General features: G+C 48.9%; 1 protein-coding gene across 1 annotated transcript; it reads right to left on the reverse strand.

Annotated features, from left to right (window-relative positions):
• Positions 1–364: 364 nt before the first annotated feature.
• Positions 365–27,944, reverse strand: rnf169 (ring finger protein 169). Its single transcript, XM_041199919.1, has 6 exons — positions 27,631–27,944; positions 15,985–16,061; positions 5,573–5,746; positions 3,743–3,861; positions 2,962–3,061; positions 365–1,555 (listed from the first exon to the last, which is right to left on the reverse strand). Exons 1-6 carry the CDS (start codon positions 27,935–27,937, stop codon positions 485–487), a joined length of 1,848 nt encoding a protein of 615 aa, XP_041055853.1. The 5' UTR covers positions 27,938–27,944; the 3' UTR covers positions 365–484.
• Positions 27,945–27,972: the final 28 nt, after the last annotated feature.

Genomic DNA, 27,972 nt, shown 5'->3' on the forward strand with positions numbered 1-27,972 from the left:
TGGGACTTATTCTGGAGTCCATTCTCCCCACCAGCCCCCATCCCTCTCCACTTCCTCCCCCACCACAACAATCTCACTCCAACTCTCACAGTACTGCCCAGGGTAAGGGTGGGGAGAGGGAGGTGCTTGGCCTGGGAAGGGAAAAGGAGCCACCAGCATGAATTGTGAATAATTGCACACTGCTCGTGTGATAAAATGGGGCGTTAAGGTTACATCAACCGCTCGGGGTTGGAGCTGGAAGCTTGTGACCTTGACTGATCTGTCGATGAAATTGCTCTCAGTCTCAGGGAGGAGCAGATGATCAGAGTGAAATCACAGTTAGCAATTCTGCAGCGACAAAGGATAAAGACCAAGAAAAAAAAAACAGCAGGAACTGAAGGACTGTATTATTCCTGTATGGGCTGCACATCACAGACTGGGAGCAGGAGGCAAGATGCCACGAGCAAAGCAGAGCAGAGAGAGGGGATAAAACATCCCAGTCCAGCTACTTTGCTCTGGAGTTGGTCTTTGTCCGCAGTGTGTAACCGTCCTTACTGCCCTTCTGTCGGTTAACCGTGGTCCGCTCCAAATCGAACCGTCGCTGCAGCCGGAGCGCCACCTTCCGGTCTTCCTCCTCCTGCCGCCTGTGGTCCAGAGAAGTGGGAGATGCCACATTGGTGCTGCTGGTGTCCCCTGGCGGGTTCCATTTTGCCCGTTTGATTCTGGGCACTGCCGTGTGCTTGGTCTTGTGGTGCCTCTTCCTGCCACGGTGCGGTTGGGAGGATGAGCCCTTTGATCCACTTCCGGAGCTGACGAGTCCTGTGCTGTGCTTCGACTCAGTGTGGGCGGGAATCGAGCCGCTGGGGTCAAGGCGAGGCCCATTCTCCTGCCCTGCATCCTCTCGCCAGGCCACGCTCGACTCCACATCGCTGTCCATGAAGTGGTTCGACCCCTGGGAAACCTCGAGGCTGGATTCCGGGAGCTCACCAGATTCCGAATAGTCCATGGGCCGGAGAGAACTTAGCGAGTCTAAATAGCCGGGTCTCCTGGGGGAGGAGGGTGGAGCCAACTCCATCCCAGTGACCTCACTCCCTGTCACCAGCCTGTCAGCAGCATCTTCACCCATGCTCTCCCCGTCCTCCTCCTCCAAGGTCAGGGTGCTTTTGGAAGCCATCTTCGCCTCATGACGGTCCTGTAGGATCTGGCCCCACTTCTCCAGGAGATTGGGGTTCACGTCATACGTGGTGGTGGTTGGTTTGTGGAAGCCGCAGCCCAGGTTCCGGGGGGTGGACTTGACAATTTTGGGTTTCATCACTCTCCCATCTGGCAGTTTCTTGGGAGGGGTGCAGGGTGAGCAGATGATGGGCTTGAAATGGTTAAACTCCCCAGAGATGCTGTCATTGCTGTCGGGGCTGGCTGACCGCTCCCTCTTGCCTGGGCCCGACGGCGCTGTGTCGCTCGGGGGCCGCTTCTCCGAGCTCAGGTTGGGGGCAGAGTTGGAGCGGCTGTTTTCGGAGGACGCCAGGATGTTGATTACGTTGTTGGTGCCGAGTGAATTGGCGGAAACTGACGCTGCCTGAAAATAAAAGGGAAAAAGACTGGCGAGGAACCATCACAGATAAAATCACTGCATAAAACACATCTGGAAACTGCACCAACACACTTGAAACTCCCCATCATATGGAGCAACTGATGAGAATCATATCAATTCATAGAAGAGGAAGCTGGGTGAGAAAGAGAAGGGTATGCACTAGGGTGAGATGAAGATAAATGGGAGGTTTATATGGAGCATAAACACCCAGCAGGGACCTGCTGGGTTGAATGGCTTGTGCTGTAAATACCATGTAAATCCATGATAATCAAAGATATATTGGCTTTGGAGGGGGTGCAGTGCATATTCATCAGAATGGTACCGGGGCTAAAAGAGTAAAATTATGAGGACAGGTTGCACAAACTAGGCTTGTATTTCCTGGGATTTAGAAGATTGATCCAATAAAGCTCATAAGGTCATAGGAAATAGAAGTAGGCTATTCAGCCCATCGATAAGATCATGGCTGATCTGATTGTGGCCTCAATTCCACTTTCCTGTCTGTCCCCCATAACCCTTGACTCCCCCTATCAATCAAAAATCTGTCTAATTCAGCCTTGAATAAATTCAGTGACCCAGCCTCCACTGCTTTCTGAGGTAGAAAATGCCAAAGATTAATGGACCCTCAGAGAAGAAATTCCTCATCTCTATCTTAAATGGAAGACCCCTTATTTTTAAACTATGCCCCTAAACAGTTCTAGATTGCCCCATGAAAGGAAACATCCTTTCAGCATCCACCCTGTCAATTCTCCTCAGAATCTTATATGTTTCAAATAAGAATCGCCTCTCAATCTTCTAAACTCCAATGAGCATAGACCTAATCTGCTCAACCTTTCCTCATAACATAACCCCTTCATCCCAGGAATCAGCCAAGTGACTCTTTGCTGAATTGCTTCCAATGCAAGTATATTCCTCAAGTAAGGAGACCAAAACTGTACAGGGTTCTGTGGAATTGAAAGCTGGTCTCAGTTACGGTGACCATGAAACAATCATCGATTGTTGTAAAAACCCATCTGGTTCACTAACACCCTTTAGGGAAGGAAATCTGCCGTCCTTACCTGGTCTGGCCTGCATGTGACTCCAGACCCACAGCAAATGTGGTTGACTCTTAACCGCCCTCTGGAATTAGCCGAGCCAGACACTCAGTTCAAGGGCAATTAGGGATGGGCAACAAATGCTGGCCTAGCCCACATGCCATGAAAGAATTTAAAAATGGATAAACGCAGATAATGAAATGCCCTCGTGACCACTAGGAACTGAATCACCCATGTTTCGAAATGACTGGCAATCACTTCACCACCTAAAAAGAGGCGCAGCAAAGGAAATGTGTTGTGTGGCAAGCTGCCACAGCGACGCTATCCCAGTCACTGGGGCCCTGCTGAAACCACAGATACCTTGGTTCTGCTGTCACTGCGAGGGGTCGGTCTTCGGTTCTGGTCATTTTCCACTGGAGTGCTCCAACTTCGATTCTCTTCTGTGTTGCCACTCAGCATACTGCAACAAGGAGTCAAGAGTGAGGGAAAGGCAGCACAGGGGTGATAGGTTATCGGGGGTAGGTGGGATGCAGATTTCAGGTTACGATCTTATTAAATGGCAGAGCAGGCTCGAGGGGCTGAATGGCCTACTCCTGCTCCTTGTTTGTATGTTCATCCCAGGTATTTTCAACAACAACTCGCACTGATATAGTACCTTGAACGTAGCAGAACATTCCAAGGCGTTTCACAGGAATGATTATCAACACAATCTGACACCAAGTCACATGAAACTCTTGGATAAAGAGGCAGGCTTTATTAAGCGTATTAAAGGAGGAGGGAGAGAGAGAGAGAGAGAGAGAGAGACATGGAGAGGTTAGGTAAGAAATTCCACCCAGACAGCTGAAGGCATAGTCGCCAACAGTGGGGCGATCAAAATTGGGAATCCCTAACCGGCAGTGATCTCAGAGGGCTGTACAGCGATAGGGAGGGGGAAGGTGGCCAGGGAGGGATTGTAACACAAAGATGAGAATTTTAAAATCGCGGTGTTGCTGGGCCGAGAGCCAATGTAGGTCAGCAAGCACAAGGGCAATGGGTGAACAAGATTTGGTGAGAGTCAGGGGACAGCCCGCAGAGTTTCTGTTAATGGCCTGCTCCTTCATTAAAGCCGTATGCTCGGCCAAGAGACCAGGGCTCTGGTTACCTTATAAATCGACCAGAAGTATTGGAACTCAGCTTGTTGTTGGCTCCTGAACCCCACTGTCGGGTGGTCATGCGTTTGACTGGCTCCTCGTTCTCTGAATCAGACATGTTGTCAGTGGCCTGTGGGAAAACAAAATCTTGAACATTTCATCTCATATCTCAATGAACAAACAGCGAAATATCCCCATTAAAAAAAAAGCCTGATAATCCCTGGGTAGTACATTCACTGGAAGATAGTTTCATTTGTAAATTGGCTCAGTTGGTGTCAGTCTATCCTCACATTCCAAGGACTTCAGCTGATAATCCAAGCTGGCACTCCCAGTGCAGCACCGAGGGAGCGCCGTGTCACTGGAGGGCCGGCACCGAGGGAGCGCCATGCCACTGGAGGGCCGGCACCGAGGGAGCGCCGTGAAGCTGGAGGGCCGGCACCGAGGGAGCGCCGTGAAGCTGGAGGGCCGGCACCGAGGGAGCGCCGTGCCACTGGAGGGTCGGCACCGAGGGAGCGCCGTGAAGCTGGAGGGCCGGCACCGAGGGAGCTCTGCGCCACCGGAGGGCCGGCACTGAGGGAGCGCTGTGCCGCCGGAACCGAGGGAGCGCCGTGCCGCCGGAACCGAGGGAGCGCCGCTGGAGGGCCAGCACCGAGGGTGCGCCATGCCGCCAGAGGGCCAGCACCGAGGGAGCGCCGCGCCGCCGGAGGGCCGGAACCGAGGGAGCGCCGTGCCGCCGGAACCGAGGGAGCGCCGCGCCGCCGGAACCGAGGGAGCGCCGCGCCGCCGGAGGGCCGGCACCGAGGGAACGCTCCACTGTCAATTCTGCATTCTTTTGGATGGGATGTTAAACCCAGGCTCTGTCTGCCCTCAAGTGGACAGACCCCAAGACACTACTGAAAAGATCGGGGGAGTTCTCCTTAATGTCCTGGGCCAACATCATCATTATTTGGACATGCCATCTGCCTGTCAGAGTTTAAGCTCCCCAACACAAATGGAAGACAAATTTGGCCTTTTAGCGAACATTCCTCCTCAGCCAGCATCAAACCAAATTAACTGGTTGTTCATCTCCTTCCTGATTGTGGTGTGCTGGTTCGTTGTCACGTGCCTTGATGTAATGACATGTGGCTGTCTTTGCCTGGGATGGGTTTTCAGGCATTCCAGCTATTCTTCTTCGCCCAACTTCCTTGGTCCTGAAGAGGTGATTCACTTTGGTACTGTCATCTCACCAACACTTGCAGGCCTCCAGTAACCAAGCACCAGCCCAAATAATGAGAGCAGGTCAGCTATTTGATTGTAAGCGGCATCGCCATGGGGGCTTGTTCAGCGGAGAGACATGAACAGCCAGCAAGAAACTCCAATTGGTCAGGGTAAATGGGAGCCAGTAAATAGCTTGAACAACAGAGGTGAAATATATACCCTCATGACCTGCAGTAGCATCAATATCTCACACCTCTGTTAATATGAGAAGCATCAGGGTCCCTCAGTGAAAGGTTCTGTGTCTCAAGTAGGCCATATTAGTCGTAAACATGGTATAAAACACTCAAAACTTTAAATGTTAGGTATTAGTATTGGGTGGTGCTGTACTTCAGTGTCAGCCATCTTAATCTCTAAATGCAAAGGCAACACAACAAAGGCTCCCTCCCCTTACAGCAAGGGTGGGGGGGGGAGTGAATGAAATGGGATGGGGTGTAGGGGAGAGGGGGAGGGAGTGGCAGGGAGCGAAACGGTGGGGTGGGGTAGAAGGGTCAGAGGATAGGAGGATGGAGGAGAGGGAGAGGGAGAATGACAAAAGGAGAGCAAAGGGAAAGTGAAAGGGAAAGACAGAATTTAAAAACACTCACAAATTCGCGACTCCATTTTCTCGCCAGCTCCTCGTCCCTCTTCATTTGCTCCACGATCGTTTTCTTTTTCTCCGTTTGTTGCTTCTCTTGCTCCCCCTCGGCCAGAATAATCTGAATTATTTCCGCCGTGACCGTCTCATCATCTTCCTTCAAGCTCTCCTTCTCCGCCTCGTACTGGAAGGGAAAGGGTTATAATCTGTCACCATATCCCACTTAACCCTTCCCCAGCCTGCAAGGGAGCTCAGGAGGGGAGGGGGGAGATAAATGGGTGCGTTAGGGGCAGCACGCATTGTTACTATTAACAAAACTGATTCAAAATCAAGAATTTGTCACTTATCCAGCAACTTTAACCTTGCAAAACACAGCCCACGTTGTCAAACGATCACACTCCTGTGAAGCAATGAGTCACGTAAGGAGATATTCAGATGGGTGACCAAAAGCTTAATCAAAAAAGGTGGGAGAGGTTTAGAGAGGGAATTCCAGAGCTTAGGGTCCAGGCAGCTGAAGGCAGAGCTGTCAACGGTGGAGCAATTAAAATTAGGGATGCTTAAGAGGCCAGAGCTGGAGGTGCACAGATATCTTGGAGGGTCGCATATCTCGAGGACAACGTAGCCTAGAATTTATTTCTGGAGTGTATGGTTGATTTATTTAAGTGCGTGGCCCCTTTAAATTGTTTTGTTCAGCTGCACACTGGCAGTAACTTAAAGGAACCAACTTGGGCTTGGCTGCATGGATGCTCTGTGGCTGTGTAGCTGAAGAGGTAACATTGGTTGTGGGACCGGAGGTTACAGAGATTGGGCGGGGTGGGGGGGTTGGTGAAGGCCACAGATTCCGCCTCACAAAATGTAAAATTGATTTTCAGACCCTGCACTCTGCTAGCCCCCTCGCTGCACCATCAATGACTGCATGTTGGCTCCATCCTTTTCCACTTTGCTCACTCCTTTCCTCTGACTATTCCCATTCTAGGAGGAGAGCAAACGTGAAAAATTAACAGCAGGAATCGCAGAGTACATAATCTCGGCAGCCACTCCAGTATGGAGTGTTGGATTTTAAATGGAACACTAACCTAAGGGACCTGCCTAAGTGGATGTATAAGATCCCGGGACATAAGTCATAAACAGGACAGCTGGTACTTACCTCCCTGGTCTAAGTCCACACACAAAATCATTAAACTGGTCATCCCATCGCTGCTGGTGGGATCTTGCTGTGTCCAGAATAGCTGCAGCATTTTCCTAAATAGCAGTCTACTGTCTACAGGATGCACTGCAGCAAATTCCCCTCCAAGCCACACAACATCTTGGAAATATATCGTTGTTCCTTCACTGTTGCTGGGTCAAAATCCTGGAACTCCCTCCCTAACAGCACCGTGGGTGTACCTACACCACATGGACTGCAGCGGTTCAAGAAGGCAGCTCACTACCAACTCCTCAAGGGCAATTAGGGATGGGCAATAAATGCTGGCCCAGCCAGCGAAGCCCACATCCCATGAAATAATTTTAAAAATTCAAGAATTTGAAGTAAAATTTCCATGATGCCAGAACATCCCAAAGCACTTTGTGGTAAGGTAGTCACTGTTGGATTACAGGAAACACAGCAGCCCGTTTGCACAGAGCAAGCACCCACAAACAGTAATGAGCTAAAGACCTAGATAATCTCTTTTTGTGATGTTGACTGACAAAAAAGTACCAGTCTCAGGACAGGAGTGAGAACTCTCCTGCTCTTCTTTAACATAGAGCCAAGGGATCTTTAAGATCAACCCAAGAGGACAGACAATGCCTTGGTTTAATGTTTCATACAAAAGGCAGCACTTCTGGCGGCGCAGCCCTCCCTCAGCACCCACCCTCCCATAGACGGCCCTCCCTCAGCACCCATCCCCTGATAGTGCGGCGCTCCCTCAGCACCTACCCTCCGGTAGCGCGGCGCTCCCTCAGCACCCACCCCCTGATAGCGCAGCGCTCCCTCAGCACCCACCCTCCATAGACGGCCCTCCCTCAGCACCCACCCCCTGATAGCGCAGCGCTCCCTCAGCACCCACCCTCCATAGACGGCCCTCCCTCAGCACCCACCCCCTGATAGCGCGGCGCTCCCTCAGCACCTACCCTCCGGTAGCGCGGCGCTCCCTCAGCACCCACCCCCTGATAGCGCAGCGCTCCCTCAGCACCCACCCTCCATAGATGGCCCTCCCTCAGCACCCACCCCCCGATAGCGCGGCGCTCCCTCAGCACCCACCCCCCGATAGCGCGGCGCTCCCTCAGCACCCACCCCCCGATAGCGCGGCACTCCCTCAGCACCCACCCCCCGATAGCGCGGCGCTCCCTCAGCACCCACCCCCCGATAGCGCGGCGCTCCCTCAGCACCCACTCCCCGATAGCGCGGCGCTCCCTCAGCACCCACCCTCTGGTAGCGCAGTGCTCCCTCAGCACCCACCCTCGGGCGGCACAGCACTCCCTCAGCACCCACCGTCCGATAGCGCGGCGCTCCCTCAGCACCCACCCTCTGGTAGCGCGGTGCTCCCTCAGCACCCACCCTCGGGCGGCACAGCACTCCCTCAGCACCCACCCTCCGGCAGCACCGTGCTCCCTCAGCACCCACCCTCCGGTAGCGCGGCGCTCCCTCAGCACCCACCCTCTGGTAGCGCGGTGCTCCCTCAGCACCCACCCTCCGGCAGCACAGCGCTCCCTCAGCACCCACCCTCCGGCAGCACCGCGCTCCCTCAGCACCCACCCTCCGGTAGCGCGGCGCTCCCTCAGCACCCACCCCCCGATAGCGCGGCACTCCCTCAGCACCCACCCTCCATAGACAGCCCTCCCTCAGCACCCACCCTCCGGCAGCGCGGCGCTCCCTCAGCACCCACCCCCCGATAGCGCGGCACTCCCTCAGCACCCACCCTCCATAGACAGCCCTCCCTCAGCACCCACCCTCCGGCAGCGCGGCGCTCCCTCAGCACCCACCCCCCGATAGCGCGGCGCTCCCTCAGCACCCACCCTCCGGTAGTACAGCGCTCCCTCAGCACCCACACCCCGATAGCGTGGCGCTCCCTCAGCACCCACCCTCCGGTAGCGCGGCGTTCCCTCAGCACCCAGCCTCCAGTAGCACAGCGCTCCCTCAGCACCCACCCTCCGGCAGCACAGCGCTCCCTCAGCACCCACCCTCCGATAGCGCAGCACTCCCTCAGTACTGCCTGCGTTTATGGGCTCAAGGACCCCAGGCCCTATTCACTTCCTGTGTTTGGACTTGACAAATGGCAGAAACTCTACAAATTTAGAGGAGCCGGGGGAGATTTTTTTTTAAACAAAACATAGCAAGAAATAGTTCAAACTCATGCACAAGCCAGTTATGAAGATCCACCTCTTTGGCATAACTAGCAGAATGGAAGCTTCAAGATGTGAACAGGTCTGACACAGAGGAAGTTCTGTTGTGCGGATGGTTGGGTTCGTTCTGAACAAAGTCCAGTTCCTGGCTCCCTTCCCACCTCTCCTCCCTGTACAGCTAGTCAGCCTGGCCTCTCTCCAACGGTGTCAGGGACATGCACAGACTTGTTTCCATAAACAGTCAGAGAGAAATAGAAGAGCAGATATGTAGGCAAATTTCAGAGGAGTGTAAATATAATAGGGTAGTAATAGTGGGGGATTTCAACTTCCCCAATATTAATTGGGTTAGTCATAGTGTGATAGGTTTAGAGGGAGCGGAATTCTTAAAATGCATCCAGGCGAGCTTTTTAAGCCAGTATGTAGAAGGTCCTACAAGAGAGGGGGTCATCTTAGACTTAATTTTAGGGAATGAAGCCGGGCAAGTGGTAGAGGTATAATTGGGGGAGCATTTTGCAGATAGTGATCATAACTCTGTTAGATTCAAGGTTGTTATGGAAAAGGACAAGGATGGGCCAGAAACCTAAATTGGGGGAAGGCCGATTTTAATAAGATCAGATATGATTTAGCCACAGTGGACTGGGAGCAGCTACTTTTAGGTAAATCTGCATCAGAACAGTGGGACTCATTCAAGAAGGAAATAGGGAGAGTACAGGGCCAACATATTCCAGTAAAGACAAAGAATGAGACCAACAAATCCAGGGAGCCCTGGACATCAAGGGACACACAGGGTTAGATAAAGAGAAAAAGGGATACCAAGAACTCAAAACAGCGGAAGCCCTAGAGGAGTATAGGATGTGTAGGGGGGAACTTAAAAATTAAATTAGGAGAACAAAAAGGGGGCATGAAAAAATATTGGATTTTCCTTTATTTTACCTGCCAAAGTTATTTTACAAGTACATTAAGAGTAAGAGGATAACTAGGGAAAGAGAAGAGCCCATTAAGGGCCATAGTGGTAATTTGTGTGTGGAGCCGGAAGACGCAGGTAGGATTCTAAATGAATACTTTGTGTCGGTGTTCACAAGTGAGAGGGACGATGTGGGTGTGGAAATCAGGCAGAAGGACTGTGATATAATTGAAGAAATTAGCATAGAAAGGAAGGAGGTTCTAAGTGGTCCGGCAGGCTTAAATGTAGATAAATCTCCAGGCTCAGATGAAATGTATCCCAGGCTGTTGAGTGAGGCAAGGGAGGAAATAGCAGGGCCGCTGGCAATAATTTTCAACACCTCTCTGGCCACAGGAGAGGTGCCAGTGGACTGGAGGACAGCTAATGTGGTACCATTATTCAAGAAGGAAGGAAGGGATAAAACAGAGAACTACAGACCAGTCAGTCTAACCCCAGTGGTGGGGAAGCTATTGGAAGCAATTCTGAGGGACAGAATTAATCTACACTTGGAGAAGTAGGGATTAATCAAGGACAGTCAGCATGGTTTTGTTAAGGAAAGGTCATGTCTGACCAATTTGATTGAATTTTTCAAAGAGGTGACCAGGTGTGTAGATGAGGGCAAAGCATTTGACGTAGTCTACTTGGACAACAGAAAGGCTTTTGATAAGGTCCCGCATGGGAGACTGATAACGAAGGTAAGAGCCCATGGGATCCAAGGCAATCTGGCAAATTGGATCCAGAACTGGTTGAGTGGCAGGAAGCAGAGGGTGATGGTCGAGGGGTGTTTTTGTGACTGGATGCCTGTGTCCATTGGGGTTCCACAGGGATCGGTGTTGGGTCCCTTGCTGTTTGTGGTATATATAAATGATTTAGACTTGAATGTAGGAGGGTTGATCAGTGAGTTCGCAGATGACACGAAAATTGGTGGGGTGGTAAATAGTGAGGAGGATAGCCTTAGATTACAGGAGGATATAGACGGGCTGGTCAGATGGGCTGAGGTAGCGGGACAGGTAGATAAGGTGGTTAAGAAGGCATAGGGGATACTTGCCTTTATTAGCCGAGGCATAGAATATAAGAGCAGGGAGGTTATGCTGGAACTGTATAAAACGTTGGTTAGGCCACAGCTAGAGTATTGCGTGCAGTTCTGGAATCTGCATTATAGGAAGGATGTGATTGCAGTAGAGAGAGTGCAGAGGAGATTTACCAAGATGTTGCCTGGGCTGGAGAGTTTTAGTTATGAGGAGAGATTGGATAAACTGGGGTTATTTTTCCTGGAGCAGAGAAGATTGAGGTGGGGGGCACGGTTGAGGTGTATAAAATTAAGCAGGGCATAGATAGGGTAGGCAGGAAGGAACTTTTCCCCTTGGTGGAGGGATCATTAATCAGGGGGCATAGATTTAAGGTGCAGGTGGTTTAAAGGGGATGTAAGGAAGAATTTTTTCACCCAGAGGGTGGTGAGAATCTGGAACTCACTGCCTGAAAGGGTGGTAGAGGCAGAGCCCCTCATAACATTTAAGGAATATTTGGATGTGCACTTGCGATGCCATGGCAACAAGGCTATGGGCCTAGTGCTGGAAAATGGGATTAGAATAGTTAGGTACTTGTTTGACCAGCACAGACTTGATGGCCAAAGGGCTTTTTTCTGTGCTGTAGGCCTCTATGACTCATAAGATAGGGGTCAGGCTTTCCACCAGTTAAAAACCCAGTAGTCGTGTCAGGACAGTTGATAAAGACAACATTGTTGTGGAAGTTTCCAGATCTGTGGCCTTGGAGGAGGCCATTCAGCCCTCAAGCCTGTTCCAACATTTCATTAGATCATGCTGATCTGTATCTCAACTCCTATAGCTCTATATTCCATTGTACTCCTATCCAAAACATCTATCAATCTCAGGCAGCAAATTTCCAAATGGCCCTCCTCCCTCAACAGCTTTTTTTTTGGGGGGGGGGTTCTAGGTTTCCACTCCCCTCTTTGTGTGGAAGTGCTTCCTGACATCACCTCTGAATGGGCTGGCTCTCATTTTAAGGTTCTGCCCCGTTGTCCTGGGCTCTCTGCCCACCCATCCACCCCACCAGAGGAAATAGTTTCCCTCTATCGACCCTATCAAATCCTTTAATCACTGTAAACACCTCTATTAGATCACCAGTCAACCTCTTGAACTCAAGGGAACTCAAGCAAAGGTTCTGCAAGCTGACCTCACAATTTGCCTCTTAAAAGGCCAGGAAACATTCTGGTGAGTCTGTGCAGCACTCCTTCCAAGGCCAATACACTATATCCTTCCTGAGGTCTAGCATAACTGAAAACAGTTACTCCTGGATGCTTCAGACAACTGATGCATACTTTCTCCTCTTTACACTCCAGCACCATCAAGGGCCTTCATTCTATTAGCATTTTTGATTGATTTTTCTAGGCTAATATCGAAGGACTAGTCAGGCTATCAGCTGGGCAGCAACAGGGTTATTAAGGACCCCCTAACCAGTGCCTCCCACTGGGGAAGAGTGAGACAGACTCTATGCAAACTGAACTGCACCATGATGTTCCTCACCCAACAGCTCATTCAGGGTCACACATGAAGAAATGGAACTTGGTGAGAAGGGGAATTTTTTTCTAGTCATTCACGGGCTGTGGGCATCGCTTGGTAATCCAGCATTTATTGCCCATCGATAATTAGCTTTGAGAAGGTAAGCCACCTTCTTGAACTGCTGCAATCCATGTGGTGAAGGTCGGCTAGGAGTTCTAGGATTTTGACCAAGTCAGTGAAGGGACAGCGGTATAGTTCCAAGTCAGGATGGCTTGGAGGGGAACTTGTAGGTGGTGGTGTTCCCATACATCCGCTGCCCTTGGCTTTCTAGGTGGTCAAGGTCACGGGTTTGGACATTGCCAAAGGAGCCTTGGTGAGTTCCTGCAGTGCATCTTGTAGATGGTACACACTGCTGCCACTGTGCGTCAGTTGTGGAAGGATTGAACGTTTCCGAATGGGGTGCCAATTATGTGGACTGCTTTGTCCTAGATGGTGTCGAGCTTTGAGTGTGTGGTTGGAGCTGCACTCATCCAGGCAAGTGGGGAGTATTCCATCACACTCCTGACTTGTGCCTTGTAGACGGTGACAGGCTTTGGGGAGTCAGGATGCAAGTTATACACAGTAGCATTCCCGGCCTCTGACCTGCTCTTATAGCCACAGTATTTATATGGCTGGTCCAGTTCAGTTTCTGTTCACAAGTAACTCCCATGTTGTTGATGGTGGGGGATTCAGCAGTGGTAATGCCATTGAATGTCAAGTGAAGACAGTTGCTGACGGCTGGGGAGGGGGGCTGTTTGGGAGAGAATTGAAAGAGGGGAGCAAAAACAAAAAGCTCAGCTGGGTGAAAAGTGGGCCCAGAGAAAACAGCAGCCAGTAAATCGTGCATCTTCTCAGCTCACTGTCTTCCTCTGCAAAAAAACATACTTGACCTCATCCTCACCAGCCTGCCTGCCACAGATGCATCTGTCCATGACAGTTATCAGTAGGAGTGACCACTGCACAGTCCTTGGGGAGACGAAGTTCCGCCTTCACATTAAGGATACCCTTCATTGTGTTGTGTGGCACTACCACTGTGCTAAATGGGATAGATTTTGAACAGATCTAGCAACTCAAGACTGGGCATCCATGAGGAGCTGTGGGCCATCAGCAGCAGCAGAATTGTACTCGAACACAATCTGTAACCTCATGGCCCAGCACATCCCCCACTCTTACCATCAAACCAGGTGATCAACCCTGGTTCAGTGAAGAATGCAGGAGGGCATGCCAGGAGCAGCACAAGGCATACCTAAAAATGAGGTGCCAACCTGGTGAAGCTACAATTTAGGGCTACTAGCATGTCAAACATCAAAAGCAGCAAATGATAGACAGAGCTAAGTGATCCCACAACCAACTGATCAGACCTAAAGCTGTGCTGTCCTGCCACATCCAGTCATGAATGGCGGTGGACAATTAAACAATTCACTGGAGGAGGGGGCTCTACAAATATCCCCATCCTCAATGATGGGGGAGCCCAGCACATCAGTGCAAAAGATAAGGCTGAAGCATTTGCAACAATCTTCAGCCAGAAGTGCAGAGTGAATGATCCATCTCTGCCTCCTCCGGAGGTCCCCAGCATCACAGATGCCAGTCTTCAGCCAATTCGATTCACTCCACATGATATAAAGAAATGGCTAAAGGCACTGGATACTGCAAAGGCTACATATGGACCCTGACAATATTCCGGCAATAGTACTTAAGACTTGCGCTCCAGAACTTGCTGCGCCCTTAGCCAAGCTGTTCCAGTACAGCTAAAACACTGGCATCCAACCAGCTATGTGGAAAATTGCCCAGGTATGTCCTGTACACAAAAAGCAGAACAAAACCAACTCTGGCCAATCATTGCCCCAACAGTCTACTCTCCATCATCAGTAAAGTAATGGAAGGGGTCATCAACAGTGTTATCAAGCGGCACTTGCTTAGCAATAACCTGCTCACTGATGCCCAGTTTGGATTCCAGCAGGGTCACTCAGCTCCTAACCTCATTACAGCCTTGGTTCGAACATGGACAAAAGAGCTGAACTCCAGAGGTGAGGTGAGAGTGACTGCCCTTGACATCAAGGCAGCATTTGACCGAGTGTGTCATCAAGGAGCCCTAGCAAAACTGGACTCAATGGGAATCGGGGGAAACGTGCCACTGGCTGGAGTCATACCTAGCACAAAGGGAGATGGTGATGGTTGTTGGAGGTCAATCACCTCAGCTCCAGGACATCACAGCAGGAGCAGTGGTCAGGGTAGTGTCCTACGCCCAATCATCTTCAGCTGCTTCATCAATGACCTTCCCTCTATCATAAGATCAGGAGTGGGGATGTTTGCTGATGATTACATAATGTTTAGCACAATTCGCAACTCCTCAGATGCTGAAGCAGTCTGTCCAAATGCAGCAAGACCTGGACAATACCCAAGCTTGGGCTGACAAGTGATGAGTAACAAGTAACATTCACACCACACAAGTGCCAGGCAATAACCATCTCCAAAGAGCAAATCTAACCATCGCCTCTTGACATTCAATGGCATTATCATCGCTGAAACCCCCAATATCAACATCCTGGGCGGGGGGTGGGTGGGTGGTGGGTTTACCATTGACCAGAAACTGAACTGGAGTAGCCATTTAAATAACGTGGCTACAAGAGTAGGTCAGAGGCTAGGAATTCTGCAGAGAGTAACTCACCTCCCAACTCCTCAAAGCCTGTCCATCATCTACAGGGCACAAGTCAGGAGTGTAATGGAATACTTCCCACTTGCCTGGACAAGTGCAGCTTCAATAATACTCAACAATCTCAACACCATCCAGGACAAAGCAGTCCGCTTGATTGCAATCCATCCACAAACATTCACTCCCTCTACCACTGATGCACAGTGGCAGCAGTGTGTACCATCTACAAGATGCACTACAGGAACTCACCAATGCTCCTGCGAAAGCACCTTCCAAACCTGCAATCTCTACCACCCAAAAAGTTAAGGGCAGCAGACACATGGGAACATCACCATCTGGAAGTTCCCCTTCAAGCCACACACTATCCTGACTTGGAAATATATCATCATTCCTTCACTGTTACTGGGTCAAAATCCTGGAACTCCCTCCCTAACAACACTGTGGGTGTACCTACACCACGTGGACTGCAGTGGTTCCAGAAGGCAGCTCACTACCACCTTCTCAGGGGCAATTAGGGATTGGCAATAAATGCTGGCCTAGCCAGCGACATCCACATCCTGTGAATGAATTAAAAAATGCAAATGTGCTAGTGACTGCCATGACAGTGTGGGGCTCCTGAGCTGCACCAGGCAATGCTTAACACAGAGTTGACCACCATGGCACAAACCATCGTCTTATGAGACAGAAGGCTGTCAATGTACAGCACAGAATTGGTCACTGCCTGGCACTTGCATGACACCAATGTTACTTGCTACTTATCAGCCCCAACCTGAATAAACACAGGAAACATCAATGACAAATGGTGATCGTGCAACTTATTCAAGGTTGACTGGAAGGAGAGGGTGTGAAAGTCATTCTTCACCTCAGCAATCCCTGCTCCATGCCCCTCCCGTTTTCCTCCTCATTTTGAAAACAGTTGAAGTAATTGAAGTGACAGAAGACAGTACCTGTCGGAGTTGGTTCTCAAACCCCTCCCGGACATCGCCTGCTTTACTCAGCACCAGGGGAGCACGGAACACAGGCTCTGCAAGTACAAAACAAAAAGGCAAACTGAACTCCCTTCTCACGAGGCACCTGAAGTGGCTGTTAGGCTTTGCCCATTTAAGCAAAAGAACCATAGAATCACACAGCATGGGGGGAAGTAAGGTCATTCAACCCAGTGGGTCCATGCTGACTCTTTATCAGAGCTATCAAATTAATCCCACACTGCTGCTCTTGCCGCACCACCCGGAAAGGTCCCCTATTCAAGTGTTTATCCAATTCTCTTTTAAAAGTCATTTTTGAATCCGTTTCCACATCTTATTTCCCCCTCTGGTTCTTTTGCCAATTAGCTTCAATCTGTATTTTCTGAATACTGACCCTCGTCAGCGGAAATGCTGCTACTCCCCATCATTTCTGCCAAATTCCCTTAGTTTTGAAAACAGATAAGGTTTGATATAAACCCAAGCCTGCCTTTCACAGCAGGTTGTGGGGACTCTAAGGAAAAAAGGAAACTATTTCTGTGCTCACTGAGTGCAGAGATCGAAGAGTCACTCCTCAGAATGTGGCAACAGGGAGGAATTGGAAGTGCATCTACAACAACATAGTAAAATGTCCCTCAGTGATTCACAGGAGTGTTATCAAACAACATTTGACACTGAGCCACAGAGGGCGGTATTAGGGCTGGTAACCCAAAGTTTGAACAAAGAGATAGATTTGAAGGAGTGGCTTAAAGGAGGAAGGAAAGATAGAGAGGTTTAGACAGGAATTCCAGAGTTATGACCTCAACAGCTGAAAGTACGACTGCCAATGGTATGATGGAAATTGGGACGCTCAAGAAGCCATAATTAGGAGGGTGGATGCTTTGGAGAGTCGTGGGGCTGGAGGAGGTTAGAGTTAGGGAGGGGAGAGGCCACGGAGGAAGATGAAAACAAAGATGAGAATTGTAAATTCCAGGTGTTGTCGGACGGGGAGCTAATGTACGTCTACCCCTGTTGGCATCCTATCTCCTCACCCTGACCCGGCAATGAGTCAGACATCAAAATACACCGAAGGGCACCATGTCTGTGTCAGTTGAAAAAGCTGTCCAACCTAATGTAGTGCCCACGTCCTGGACTGCGGCCTGAAATACAACACATACTGAATTCTGTTCGCAGTGGAAGGTTTACAGAAGTGCAGTGGTTATGTTACTGGGATAGTAATCTCAGCTGGACTGAGAATCTTGAGAATGAGTCCCTTTTTAAGGGTTTGTAAACATCTGGTAATAAACATCTGGTTTCTCTAAGAGTGACCATGAAGCTGTTGGATAGTCATAACAATCCATCTGGTTCACGAATGAACATTAGGGAAGGAGATCTGCCATCCTTACCTGATCTGACATACATGTAATTCCAGCCCCACACCAAGGTGATTGCCTCTTAACAGCCTTCTGAAGGGCCTAACAAGTATCACCACCGTCTCAAGGGGTAACTAGAGATGGTCAATAACTGCTATCCTTGCCAGCCTCATCCCAAGAATGAGCCTGGGGAAACTGCTTGGTTCAGTGCTGAATGCAGCTGATTTAGTGATTTCAGTAGCAATACACTAGAAGGAAAGAAAAGTAAATTGCCCCTTATGCTTCCTGTCTAGTGTTTCTATCCAGTTCCATAATCACCCATCAACAACTCCGTAATCACCAACTCTCTCCATAACAACACAAATTTGGAAGGGAAGAATCTATGATCAACTGCTGAAGAATGGTGGGTGGGTGGGCGGGGGGTAAGAATGTGGGGAGGTTGAGATGGGAGGACAGATGAGATGGGGTTAGAATGGTGTACCAGACATGTCCTGATGCATTTCCCTGAAATGCAAGTGAAAGCACAAAATGAGCAGCCAATCCTTCCTTTTGCAAGTATACTGCATCAGTTCCGGCCACTGCAGGTCAGGATGGTTATATTGGCCTTGGGAGGGGCTGCAGAACAGATTCACCAGAATAAATACTGAACTAAAAGGGATAAATTATGAAGACCGATCGCACAGATCTGACTTGAATTCAAGGGAGTACAAGTTATGGGGTGATCTAACTAAGGTGTCTAACATGATTAAATCAATTGATTTGTCTTTACATTCCTTTCCAGGATGTGATTGTCACTGGCAAGGCCAACATTTATTACACATCCTTAATTTCCCTCGAGAAGGTTCCCTTGTTCTTCTAGGTGGCAGAGGTCATGGGTTTGACTTGTGCTTTATTGATGGTGAACAGGCTTTGGGGAGTCAGGAGGTGAGTTACTTGGCTCAGAGTTCCCAGCCTCTGACCTGCTCTTGTAGCTACAGTGCTTAACTAGATAGTGCAGTTCAGTTTCTTATCAATGGTAAAACCCAGGATGTTGATAGTGGGGGATCCAGCGATGGAAATGTCATTGAATGTCAAGGGGAGGTGGCTAGATTCCCACTTGTTGGAGATGGTCATTGCCTGGCACTTGTGTGGCACAAAAATTGCCATTTATCAGCCGAAACATCAATGTTGACAAGGTAAATGGAGCAAAACTATTTCCTCTGTTGGGCAGGGGGTATAACCTTAAGATTAGAGCCAGGCCGTTCAGGGGTGATGTCAGGAGGTGCTTCTTCACACGAAGGGGATTGGAAATCTTGCTTTTAAGTTATTCTTTCATAGGACGTGAGCGTTGCTGGCAAGGCCAGCATTCGTTGCCCATCCTGCTAGGCCCATTTCAGAGGGCATTTAAAAGTCAACCACGTTGCCGTGGATCTGGAGTCACATGTAGGCCAGACCGGGTAAGGATGGCAGATTTCCTTCCCTAAAGGACATTAGTGAACCAGATGGTTTTTACGACAATTGACAATGGTTTCATGGTCACCATTACTGACACTAGCTTTTAATTTCAGATTTTATTAATTGAATTTAAGTTACACAAGCTGCTGTGGTGGGATTTGAACCCATGACCTCAGGGCATTAGCCTGGGCCTCTGGATTACTAGTCCAGTGACATTACCACAATGCCACCATCTTCCCCCAAAAAAAGATGTTTTGGGTCGAATGAAAATTTCAAACCTAAGACGACAGATTTTTGTTGGGTAAGGATATTAAGGGTTATGAAACACAGGCAAGTAGATGTAGTTAAAATACAGCTCAGCTATGATTCAACTGAGTGGCAGAGCAGGCTTGAAAGACTGAATGGCCACCTCCTGTTGCTTCCCAGGTTCCTAACAGAGACCACAGGTTTCATAAAGACACCAGAACAAGCAAGAGGCCCTAACTGACCAATTAGAAAACATTCAATGCTCACAGATCCATAAAGGACATAATGAGAATTCAATATCTCACCTCTCACTTCAAAAGGAGTTTGACACTTTGTACGACATCACTGCTGAGCAGCTTCCAGCACTGCTTCCTGACTTCCAGGCATAATTGGAGGTCCAAACTATTCAATTTACACACAGACGCACAGAGCTAGGGTAGCACCTTTCACCATCTGAGCAGGTCCCAAAGCACTACACAATAGCTACTTTTATTTTGAAGCATAGCCACTGTTGATAATTAGGAAATGTCACAGGCAATTTGCACACAGCAAGGTCCCACAAACCGCAATGACCAAGTAATTTGTTTAAATGAGTTGATTGACTGGTAAATAATGGATGGGACATGGGGAAGAACTTCCCTGTTCCTCAGGGAATGTAAAAATTGAGGCTGACTCTCCCAGTGCCGTACGACGGGAGTGGTGCACTGTTTTTTGGATGAGACCTTAAGCCAAAGCCCTGTCTGCCCTCTTAGGAGGGCATAAAAGATCCCATCAAAGGAGAGCAGTGAAGTTCTCCCCACTGCCCCCGCCAATATTTGCCCCTCAAACAACATAACTTGAATGGATTATCTGGTTATCATATTGCTCTCTGTGGGATCTTGCTGCGCACAAATTGGCTACACATTTCCAACATTACAGCCATGACTACACTTCAAAAGTACTTCATCACTTGTGAAGCGTTTTGGATTCTTTAGCGTTTTGTTATACGTAAATGAAAGTCTTTCTTTTCTTCCAATGGTGACATGGGAACTTTTACATTCACCTGTGGAGGAAGGTGGGGCCTTGGTTTAACATCTCATCCAGAACACTACATCACCAACCATGCAGCACTCCCTCATTGTAGGCAAAGGAAGAATCAGCCTAGATTAAGTGTTCAAGTCTCTGGAGTGGGGATTTGAACCCATGACCCTCTGAATCAGAGGACAGAATGCTACCAACTGAGCCATGGCTAACACAAAGCAGACTGGTCAGTAAATTTGAGAGACTGGAGTTAGTGGTGCGGGGCTTGTGCTTTAGGCAAATTTCATACTCACTCCAAGGGTCTCAGATTTGCATGGAGACTAGGCAATGTGACTTCACAAGAAATGCTATGATCTTGTTGTCACAGCCTGCCTCTAGAGACAGGTCACGCTGGGTTACATTGGCTGGGGCACTGGGGAGAACTCCACTGCTCTCCTTCGATGGGATCTTTTCTACCCTCCTAAAAAGGCAGACAAGGCTTTGGTTTAAGGTCTCATCCAAAAGACAGTGCAGCACTCCTGCAGTACTGCACTAGGAGAGCCAGCCTCAACTTTTACATTCTCTGAGGGCACAGGGTAGCTTCCCTCATTTTTAAAAAAAAGCTTGTATAATATTCAGCACTTTTTAAAGGCACTTATTTTAGCAGAAACTTATTAGTTGATGCACTGCTTTTAATTTTCCGAAACTCCCTGGATTCAGGGAAGATCCCAATAAATTGAAATATAGCAAATGCAACTCCATTATTCAAAAAGGGAGGGAGTCAGAAAACGGGAAACTACAGGCCAGTTAGCTTAACATCTGTCATAAGGAAAATGTTAGAAACTATTATTAAAGAAGTTATAGCAGGGCACTTGGATAAGTTCAAAGTAATCAGGCAGAGTCAACATGGTTTTGTGAAAGGGAAATCATGTTTAACCAACTTATTGGAGCTCTTTGAGGAAGTAACATATGCTGTGGATAAAGGGGAACTGGTGGTTGTACTATACTTAGATTTCCAGAAGGCATTTGAATAGGTGCCACATCAAAGGTTATTGCAGAAAATAAAAGCTCATGGTATGGGGGTAACACATTGGCATGGATTGAAGATTGGCTGGTTAACAGGAAGTAGGCATAAATAGGTCTTTTGCAGGTTGGCAAGATATAACAAGTGCTGTTCCACAGGGATCAGTGTTGGGATCTCAACTGTTTACAATTTATATAAATGATTTGGATGAAGGAATTGAAGGGATAGTTGTCAAATTTGCTGATGACACAAAGATAGGTAGGAAAGTAAGTTCTGAAGAGGACATAAGGAGGCTGCAAAAAGATATAGATAGGTTAAGTGAGTAAGCAAAGATCTGGCAAATGGAGTATATTGTGTGAAAAGTGAAACTGTCTGGTTTGGAAGGTAGAATAAAAGAGAAGCATATTATCTAAATGGTGAGAGATTGAAGAGCTCTGAGATGCAGAAGGATCAGAGTGTCTTAGTGCATGAATCACTAAAGGCCAGTATACAGGTACAGTAATTAGGAAAGCTAATAGAATGTTATCATTTATTGTGAGGGGAATTGAATACAAAAGTAGGGAAGTTATGCTTCAGTTATACAGAGCACTAGTGAGACCACATCTGGAGTACTGTGTACGGTATTGGTCACCTTATTTAAGGATGTAAATGTGTTGGAAGCAGTTCAGAGGTTCACCAGACTAATACCTGGAATGGGCAGATTGTCTTATGAGGAAAGCTTGGACAGGCTAGGTTTGTATCCGCTGAAGTTTAGAAGAGTAAGAGGCAACTTGATTGAAACATATAAGATCCTGAGGGGTCTTGACAGGGTGGATGTGGAAAGGATGTTTCCTCTTGTGGGAGAATCTAGAACTAAGGGTCACTGTTTAAAAACATTTTATAACCCATTTATAACGGAGATAAGGTGAAATTTTTTCTCTCAGAGAATCAAGAGTCTTTGGAACTCTCTTCCTGAAAAGGCAGTGGAAGCAGAGACTTTGAATATTTTTAAGACAAAGGTGGATAGATTCTTGGTAAGCAAAGGGGTGATAGGTTATCAGGGATAGGCGGGATACAGATGAGGTTACTATCAAATCAGCTGCGATCTTATTAAATAGGCTCAAGGGGCCGAATGGCCTACCCTTGCTCCTTGTTCATGTGAAACATTTAAGCTTTCAATCTTCCAAAGGAATTCTGAGGAAGACTCATATTGGAATCACAGAATCTTAATAACACAGAAGGAGGCCATTAGGCCCATCATGTCTGCACCGGCTCTCCAAATGAGCATTATGACCTAGTGCAATTGCCCTGCCTTTTCCCAGTACCCTTGCACATTGTTTCTATTCAAATAACCTCTTGAATGCCTTTATTGAACCTGCCTCCACCACACTTCCAGGCAGTGTATTCCAGGCCTGAACCACTCGTTGTGTGAAAGTTTTTTCTCATGTTACGCTTGCTTTTTTTGCAAGTCACTTTAAACCTGTGTCTTCTCGTTCTTGATCCTTTTACGAGTGGGAACAGCTTCTCCTAATCTCCTCTGTCCAGCCTCCTCCTGATTTTGAACATCTCTATCAATTCTCCTCTCAGCTGCCTTCTCTCCAAGGAGAACAGTCCCATCCTCTCCAAGCTATCCTCATAGCTGAAGTTTCTCATCCTTCGAACTCTTCTGCACTCTCTTCAACGTGTTCACATCCTTCCTATAATATGGTGCCCAGAACTGTACACAATATTCCAGCTGAGATCTAATGAGCGTCTTATATAAATTCAGCATAACCTCCCTGCTCTTCTACTTTATGCCCCAATTAATAAAGCCACTATATACTTTAACTCTCTCCACTTGTCCTGCCACCTTCAAAGATCTATGCACCAAAGTCTTTCAACTCCTGCATCCCCTTCAAAATTCCACCCCTTATTTTATATTGTCAGTCCATGTTTTTCCTACCAAAATGCATCACCTCACACTTCTCCACATTGAACTACTTCTGCCACCTATGTGACCACTTTGCCAACTTATCCATGTCCTCTTGAAGTTCTACGCCATCCTACTCGCAGTTCACACTTCCAAGCTTCATATCTTCTGCAATTGACCCCTGCACACCAAGATCTAGGTCATTAATATATGTCAGGAAATACCCCCTGGAGAACTCCACTCTTAACCTTCCTCCAGCCTGAAAAATATCCATTGACTATTATTCCCTGCTTCCTATTTTGCAGCCAATTTTGTATTCATGTTGCTACTACCCCTTTTATTCCACGAGCAATAACTTTTCTCACAAGTCGGTTGTGTGCCACTGTGTCAAATGCCTTTTCAAAGTCCATGTACACCACATCCACAGCATTACCCTCAGTGACCTTTTCTGTTAGCTCTTCAAAAAGCTCCAGCAGGTTGGCTAAACATGATTTCCCCTTTAGGGCTCGAAATGTTAACTCTGTTTCTCTCTCCACAGGTGCTGCCAGACCTGCTGAGTTTTTCCAGCATTTTCTGTTGTTATTTAAGCTTTCAGTCTTTATGGGTTACCTGAGTGGGCGACAGAGAGCCACAGCGAGTTTAAATCCCTGTCCCTATTACTTTTCAACTATCAGATGGTGGGGTCTGTTCTAGGATCACAACATCTTACAACAAGAGTACAAGGCCTTCAGCACAATGTGCCAGTACAGCTCTTTGATATTATTCCCACGCTTTCTGCTCTTTCCCCACAACCCTGCAATTTTTTTTTCTTTCCAAGCATTTATCCAATTACCTTTTGAAAGTCATTATTGAATCTGCTTCTACCGCCCTTTCAGGCAGTGCTTTCCAGATCACAACAACTCGCCGTGTTAAAAAATTCTCTCCTCCAGTTCTTTTGCAAATTATCTTCAATCTGTGTCCCTCTGCTTACCGACCCCTCCTCCCAATGGAAAGTTTCCCCTTATTTACTCTCTCAAAACCCCTTACAATATCAGAGCATTGAGCTCAGGAGTAATGCTAAATGTGTACAAATCACCAGTTAGTGTACCGTTAGAATATTGTGTAGAGATTTGAGTGTTCTACTTCAGAAAGGATGTTGATACCATGGGGAGATCATAAAAGAGATTTACTAAGATGACGCGAGGCGACTTGGAGAAATAGATAACAAAAACAGAATTACCTGGAAAAACTCAGCAGGTCTGGCAGCATCGGCAGAGAAGAAAAGAGTTGACGTTTCGTGTCCTCATGACCCTTCGACAGAACTTGAGTTCAAGTCCAAGAAAGAGTTGAAATATAAGCTGGTTTAAGGTGTGTGGGGGGGGTGGAGAGAGAGAGAGAGAGAGAGAGAGAAGTGGAGGGGGTTGGTGTGGTTGTAGGGACAAACAAGCAGTGATAGAAGCAGATCATCAAAAGATGTCACCAACAATAGAACAAAGAACACACAGGTGTTAAACTTTAACACCTATGTGTTCTTTTGTTCTATTGTTGGTGACATCTTTTGATGATCTGCTTCTATCACTGCTTGTTTGTCCCTACAACCACACCAACCCCCTCCACTTCTCTCTCTCTGCCCCCCCCACACACCTTAAACCAGCTTATATTTCAACTCTTTCTTGGACTTGAACTCAAGTTCTGTCGAAGGGTCATGAGGACTCGAAACGTCAACTCTTTTCTTCTCCGCCGATGCTGCCAGACCTGCTGAGTTTTTCCAGGTAATTCTGTTTTTGTTTTGGATTTCCAGCATCCGCAGTTTTTTTGTTTTTATCTCTGGAGAAATAGATGCTCTTTTCATTCGATCAGAGACTCAAAATTTGAGAGATTTTGGTAACTTCAGGGCATATTTTAAAATCATCATTAAAAGCACGAAGGAAGACGTTAAGAGAATTTTCTTTTAAACACAGGTCATTTTCAGGACACGCAATGTCTGACCAGAATCAGTGGTGGAAACAGAATCTAAATTGGTCCTATAAGGGATAAGAAGAAATTATTGGGGGGTAAAAATTAAGATCATGTGGGATCAAAGGGTGGGGGTGCAGCTTTTTCACAGGGGAAGCTAAAATGCGGTGGGCTGAATGGCCTTCTCATTCTGATCTAGCATTGCATACGTCAACTTTAACCCAACCAAAGTCTAAAAAGTTACATGCCTGGACAAAGCCTGCATGAGAAAACTCAAATGCAAACGGATCCTGTACATGATTCAGCTTTGGGGCCTGACTGACTCAAAAATCATTCGACAGATTTAAAACAACAGTTTAGGATATTCAGAAATTCTACTACGGTATGAAGTAAGGTTGTAAAAATTCTCAGCTTCCCCCATCCCATCCGCATCCACCCTTTCTCTGTTAGCCCACAAAACTCCCATTTCTTTAACCGTGTAAGAAGGCCCCTTTTTCTCTTTCTCCCCCACCCCATCACTTCTCATCCAAAAATCGTATCCATTCCTAGAACATTCCCTTGGTCTCCCTCTCTCATTTCATGGACCTGTTCCAAGCACCAACCCCTAATGTTACCCTGGCATAGCCTCTTCCCACTCAGATCTAACTCTCCTTCATGCTCAATATCAGATTCCTGATGCCAGCCTTGTACCCCAATTTCCTGGCAACACAACCCACCCCCCTCAAACCCTTTCTTCCCACATTTTAGTTTTCAGAGCCACTGCTACCTTTCGTAGTGCTGTCCCCTTTTCATTTCTCCCTCCCTAACCGAGGGTGGGGGCAGGAGGTCATCAGGAAAAGTGGTGGAATAAAAGCAGAAACACCGAATATCCAAAACGGAAACGGGGCGAAGGCAGGTTAACAACAGGGGTCAGAACTCAGCTCTCACTGAAGGTCCACGGCCCAAACCTGACCTCCCCCCATCTCATCTCTGGGGTATGAGGCTGGTGTCAGGGAGAGTGCAGATGTGGTCTGATATTGAATACAAAAGGTGATGAGTGGGAGAAGAGAGCAAATAGGCTCAGGGTGGTGAGGGGGGGGGGGATTAATGTGCACACCCCAGGGTAAGGAGCAGTATCAGGGTTAAGAGGGGGTGTACTGGTGGAAGAGGGTGGTTATTCAGATTTTTTGGTGTTTGGGGGTGTTTACTGGAATTCATTGGGGGTTTTAAAGGGATTCATTGGGGGTTTGGGGGGAGTTCAAAGGGGGTTCATTGGGGGTTGGGGGGGGTTCATTGGGGCTTTGGAGGGGGTTCATTTGGGGCTTCATTGGGGGTTTGGAAGGGGTTCATTGGGGGGGGTTTGGAGGGGGTTCATTGGGGCTTTGGAAGAGGTTCATTGGGGGGATTCATTGGGGGTTTGGGGGGGTTCATTGGGGGTTTGGAGGGGGCTCATTGGGAGGGTTTGGAGGGAGCTCATTGGGAGGGTTTGGAAGGAGCTCATTGGGAGGGTTTGGAGGGAGCTCATTGGGAGGGTTTGGAGGGGGTTTATTGGGAGGGTTTGGAGGGGGTTTATTGGGAGGGTTTGGAGGGAGCTCATTGGGAGGGTTTGGAGGGGGTTCATTGGGAGGGTTTGGAGGGAGCTCATTGGGAGGGTTTGGAGGGGGTTCATTGGGAGGGTTTGGAGGGAGCTCATTGGGAGGGTTTGGAGGGAGCTCATTGGGAGGGTTTGGAGGGGGTTCATTGGGAGGGTTTGGAGGGAGCTCATTGGGAGGGTTTGGAGGGGGTTCATTGGGAGGGTTTGGAGGGAGCTCATTGGGAGGGTTTGGAGGGAGCTCATTGGGAGGGTTTGGAGGGAGCTCATTGGGAGGGTTTGGAGGGGGTTCATTGGGGGTTTGGAGGGGGTTCATTGGGAGGGTTTGGAAGGAGCTCATTGGGAGGGTTTGGAGGGAGCTCATTGGGAGGGTTTGGAGGGGGTTCATTGGGGGTTTGGAGGGGGTTCACTGGGAGGGTTTGGAGGGAGCTCATTGGGAGGGTTTGGAGGGAGCTCATTGGGAGGGTTTGGAGGGGGTTCATTGGGGGTTTGGAGGGGGTTCATTGGGAGGGTTTGGAAGGAGCTCATTGGGAGGGTTTGGAGGGAGCTCATTGGGAGGGTTTGGAGGGGGTTCATTGGGGGTTTGGAGGGGGTTCACTGGGAGGGTTTGGAGGGAGCTCATTGGGAGGGTTTGGAGGGAGCTCATTGGGAGGGTTTGGAGGGGGTTCATTGGGGGTTTGGAGGGGGTTCACTGGGAGGGTTTGGAGGGAGCTCATTGGGAGGGTTTGGAGGGAGCTCATTGGGAGGGTTTGGAGGGGGTTCATTGGGAGGGTTTGGAGGGAGCTCATTGGGAGGGTTTGGAGGGAGCTCATTGGGAGGGTTTGGAGGGGGTTCATTGGGAGGGTTTGGAGGGAGCTCATTGGGAGGGTTTGGAGGGGGTTCATTGGGAGGGTTTGGAGGGAGCTCATTGGGAGGGTTTGGAGGGGGTTCATTGGGAGGGTTTGGAGGGGGTTCATTGGGAGGGTTTGGAGGGGGTTCATTGGGTGGGGGGTTCATTGGGTGGGGGGTTTATTGGGAGGGGGGTTTATTGGGACGGGGGTTTATTGGGACGGGGGTTTATTGGGCTGGCTGACACCCCTCTCCCCTTACCCAGCTGTGTATTGGGTGGGGTGGGTGGGGGGGAATCCCAAAGTCCATGACCAGGTATAACACCGCCTCCCCGGTTCCCCCATCCCGCTCCTACCAGGCTCCAGCCGCTGCTCCGCCGCCTCCTCTTTCTGCCTCCTCCGGCCCTGCTGCTTCCTCCTGCGGCCCCGCTGCTGCCAGAGCGGCGCGGCGGCGGCGGCGGCCCGGGCCCGGCTGCTGTCGCTGTCGGTGCGGCGGCAGAGCGGGCAGGCGAGGCCCAGGCTGAGGCCTATCCCGGCCTTGGGCACCACTCGGCTCAGGCAGCCCCGGCAAAGGCCGCTGTCCCCGGCCTGGGCCGGAGCCTGGAGCCGGGCTCCCTGCCGCCCTCTCCGGGCCCGCTCCCCACTCCCGCTCCGGGCCGCCATCTTGTGATGTCGGAGCCCCGCCCCCGCCGCGGGAG

This window comes from Carcharodon carcharias, chromosome 11 (assembly GCF_017639515.1).
Source record: "Carcharodon carcharias isolate sCarCar2 chromosome 11, sCarCar2.pri, whole genome shotgun sequence".
Lineage (NCBI taxonomy): Eukaryota > Metazoa > Chordata > Chondrichthyes > Lamniformes > Lamnidae > Carcharodon > Carcharodon carcharias.

Coding starts and splice junctions, on each gene's coding strand:
- rnf169 (XM_041199919.1), bottom strand. CDS start 27,937: ATGGCGGCCCGGAGCGGGAGTGGGGAGCGGGCCCGGAGAGGGCGGCAG. Junction 5,747..15,984: donor TTGAGAACCAACTCCGACAG/GTACTGTCTTCT, acceptor TTTCCCTTCCAG/TACGAGGCGGAGAAGGAGAG. Junction 1,556..2,961: donor GCAGTGACAGCAGAACCAAG/GTATCTGTGGTT, acceptor TTTTATTTTCAG/GCAGCGTCAGTTTCCGCCAA.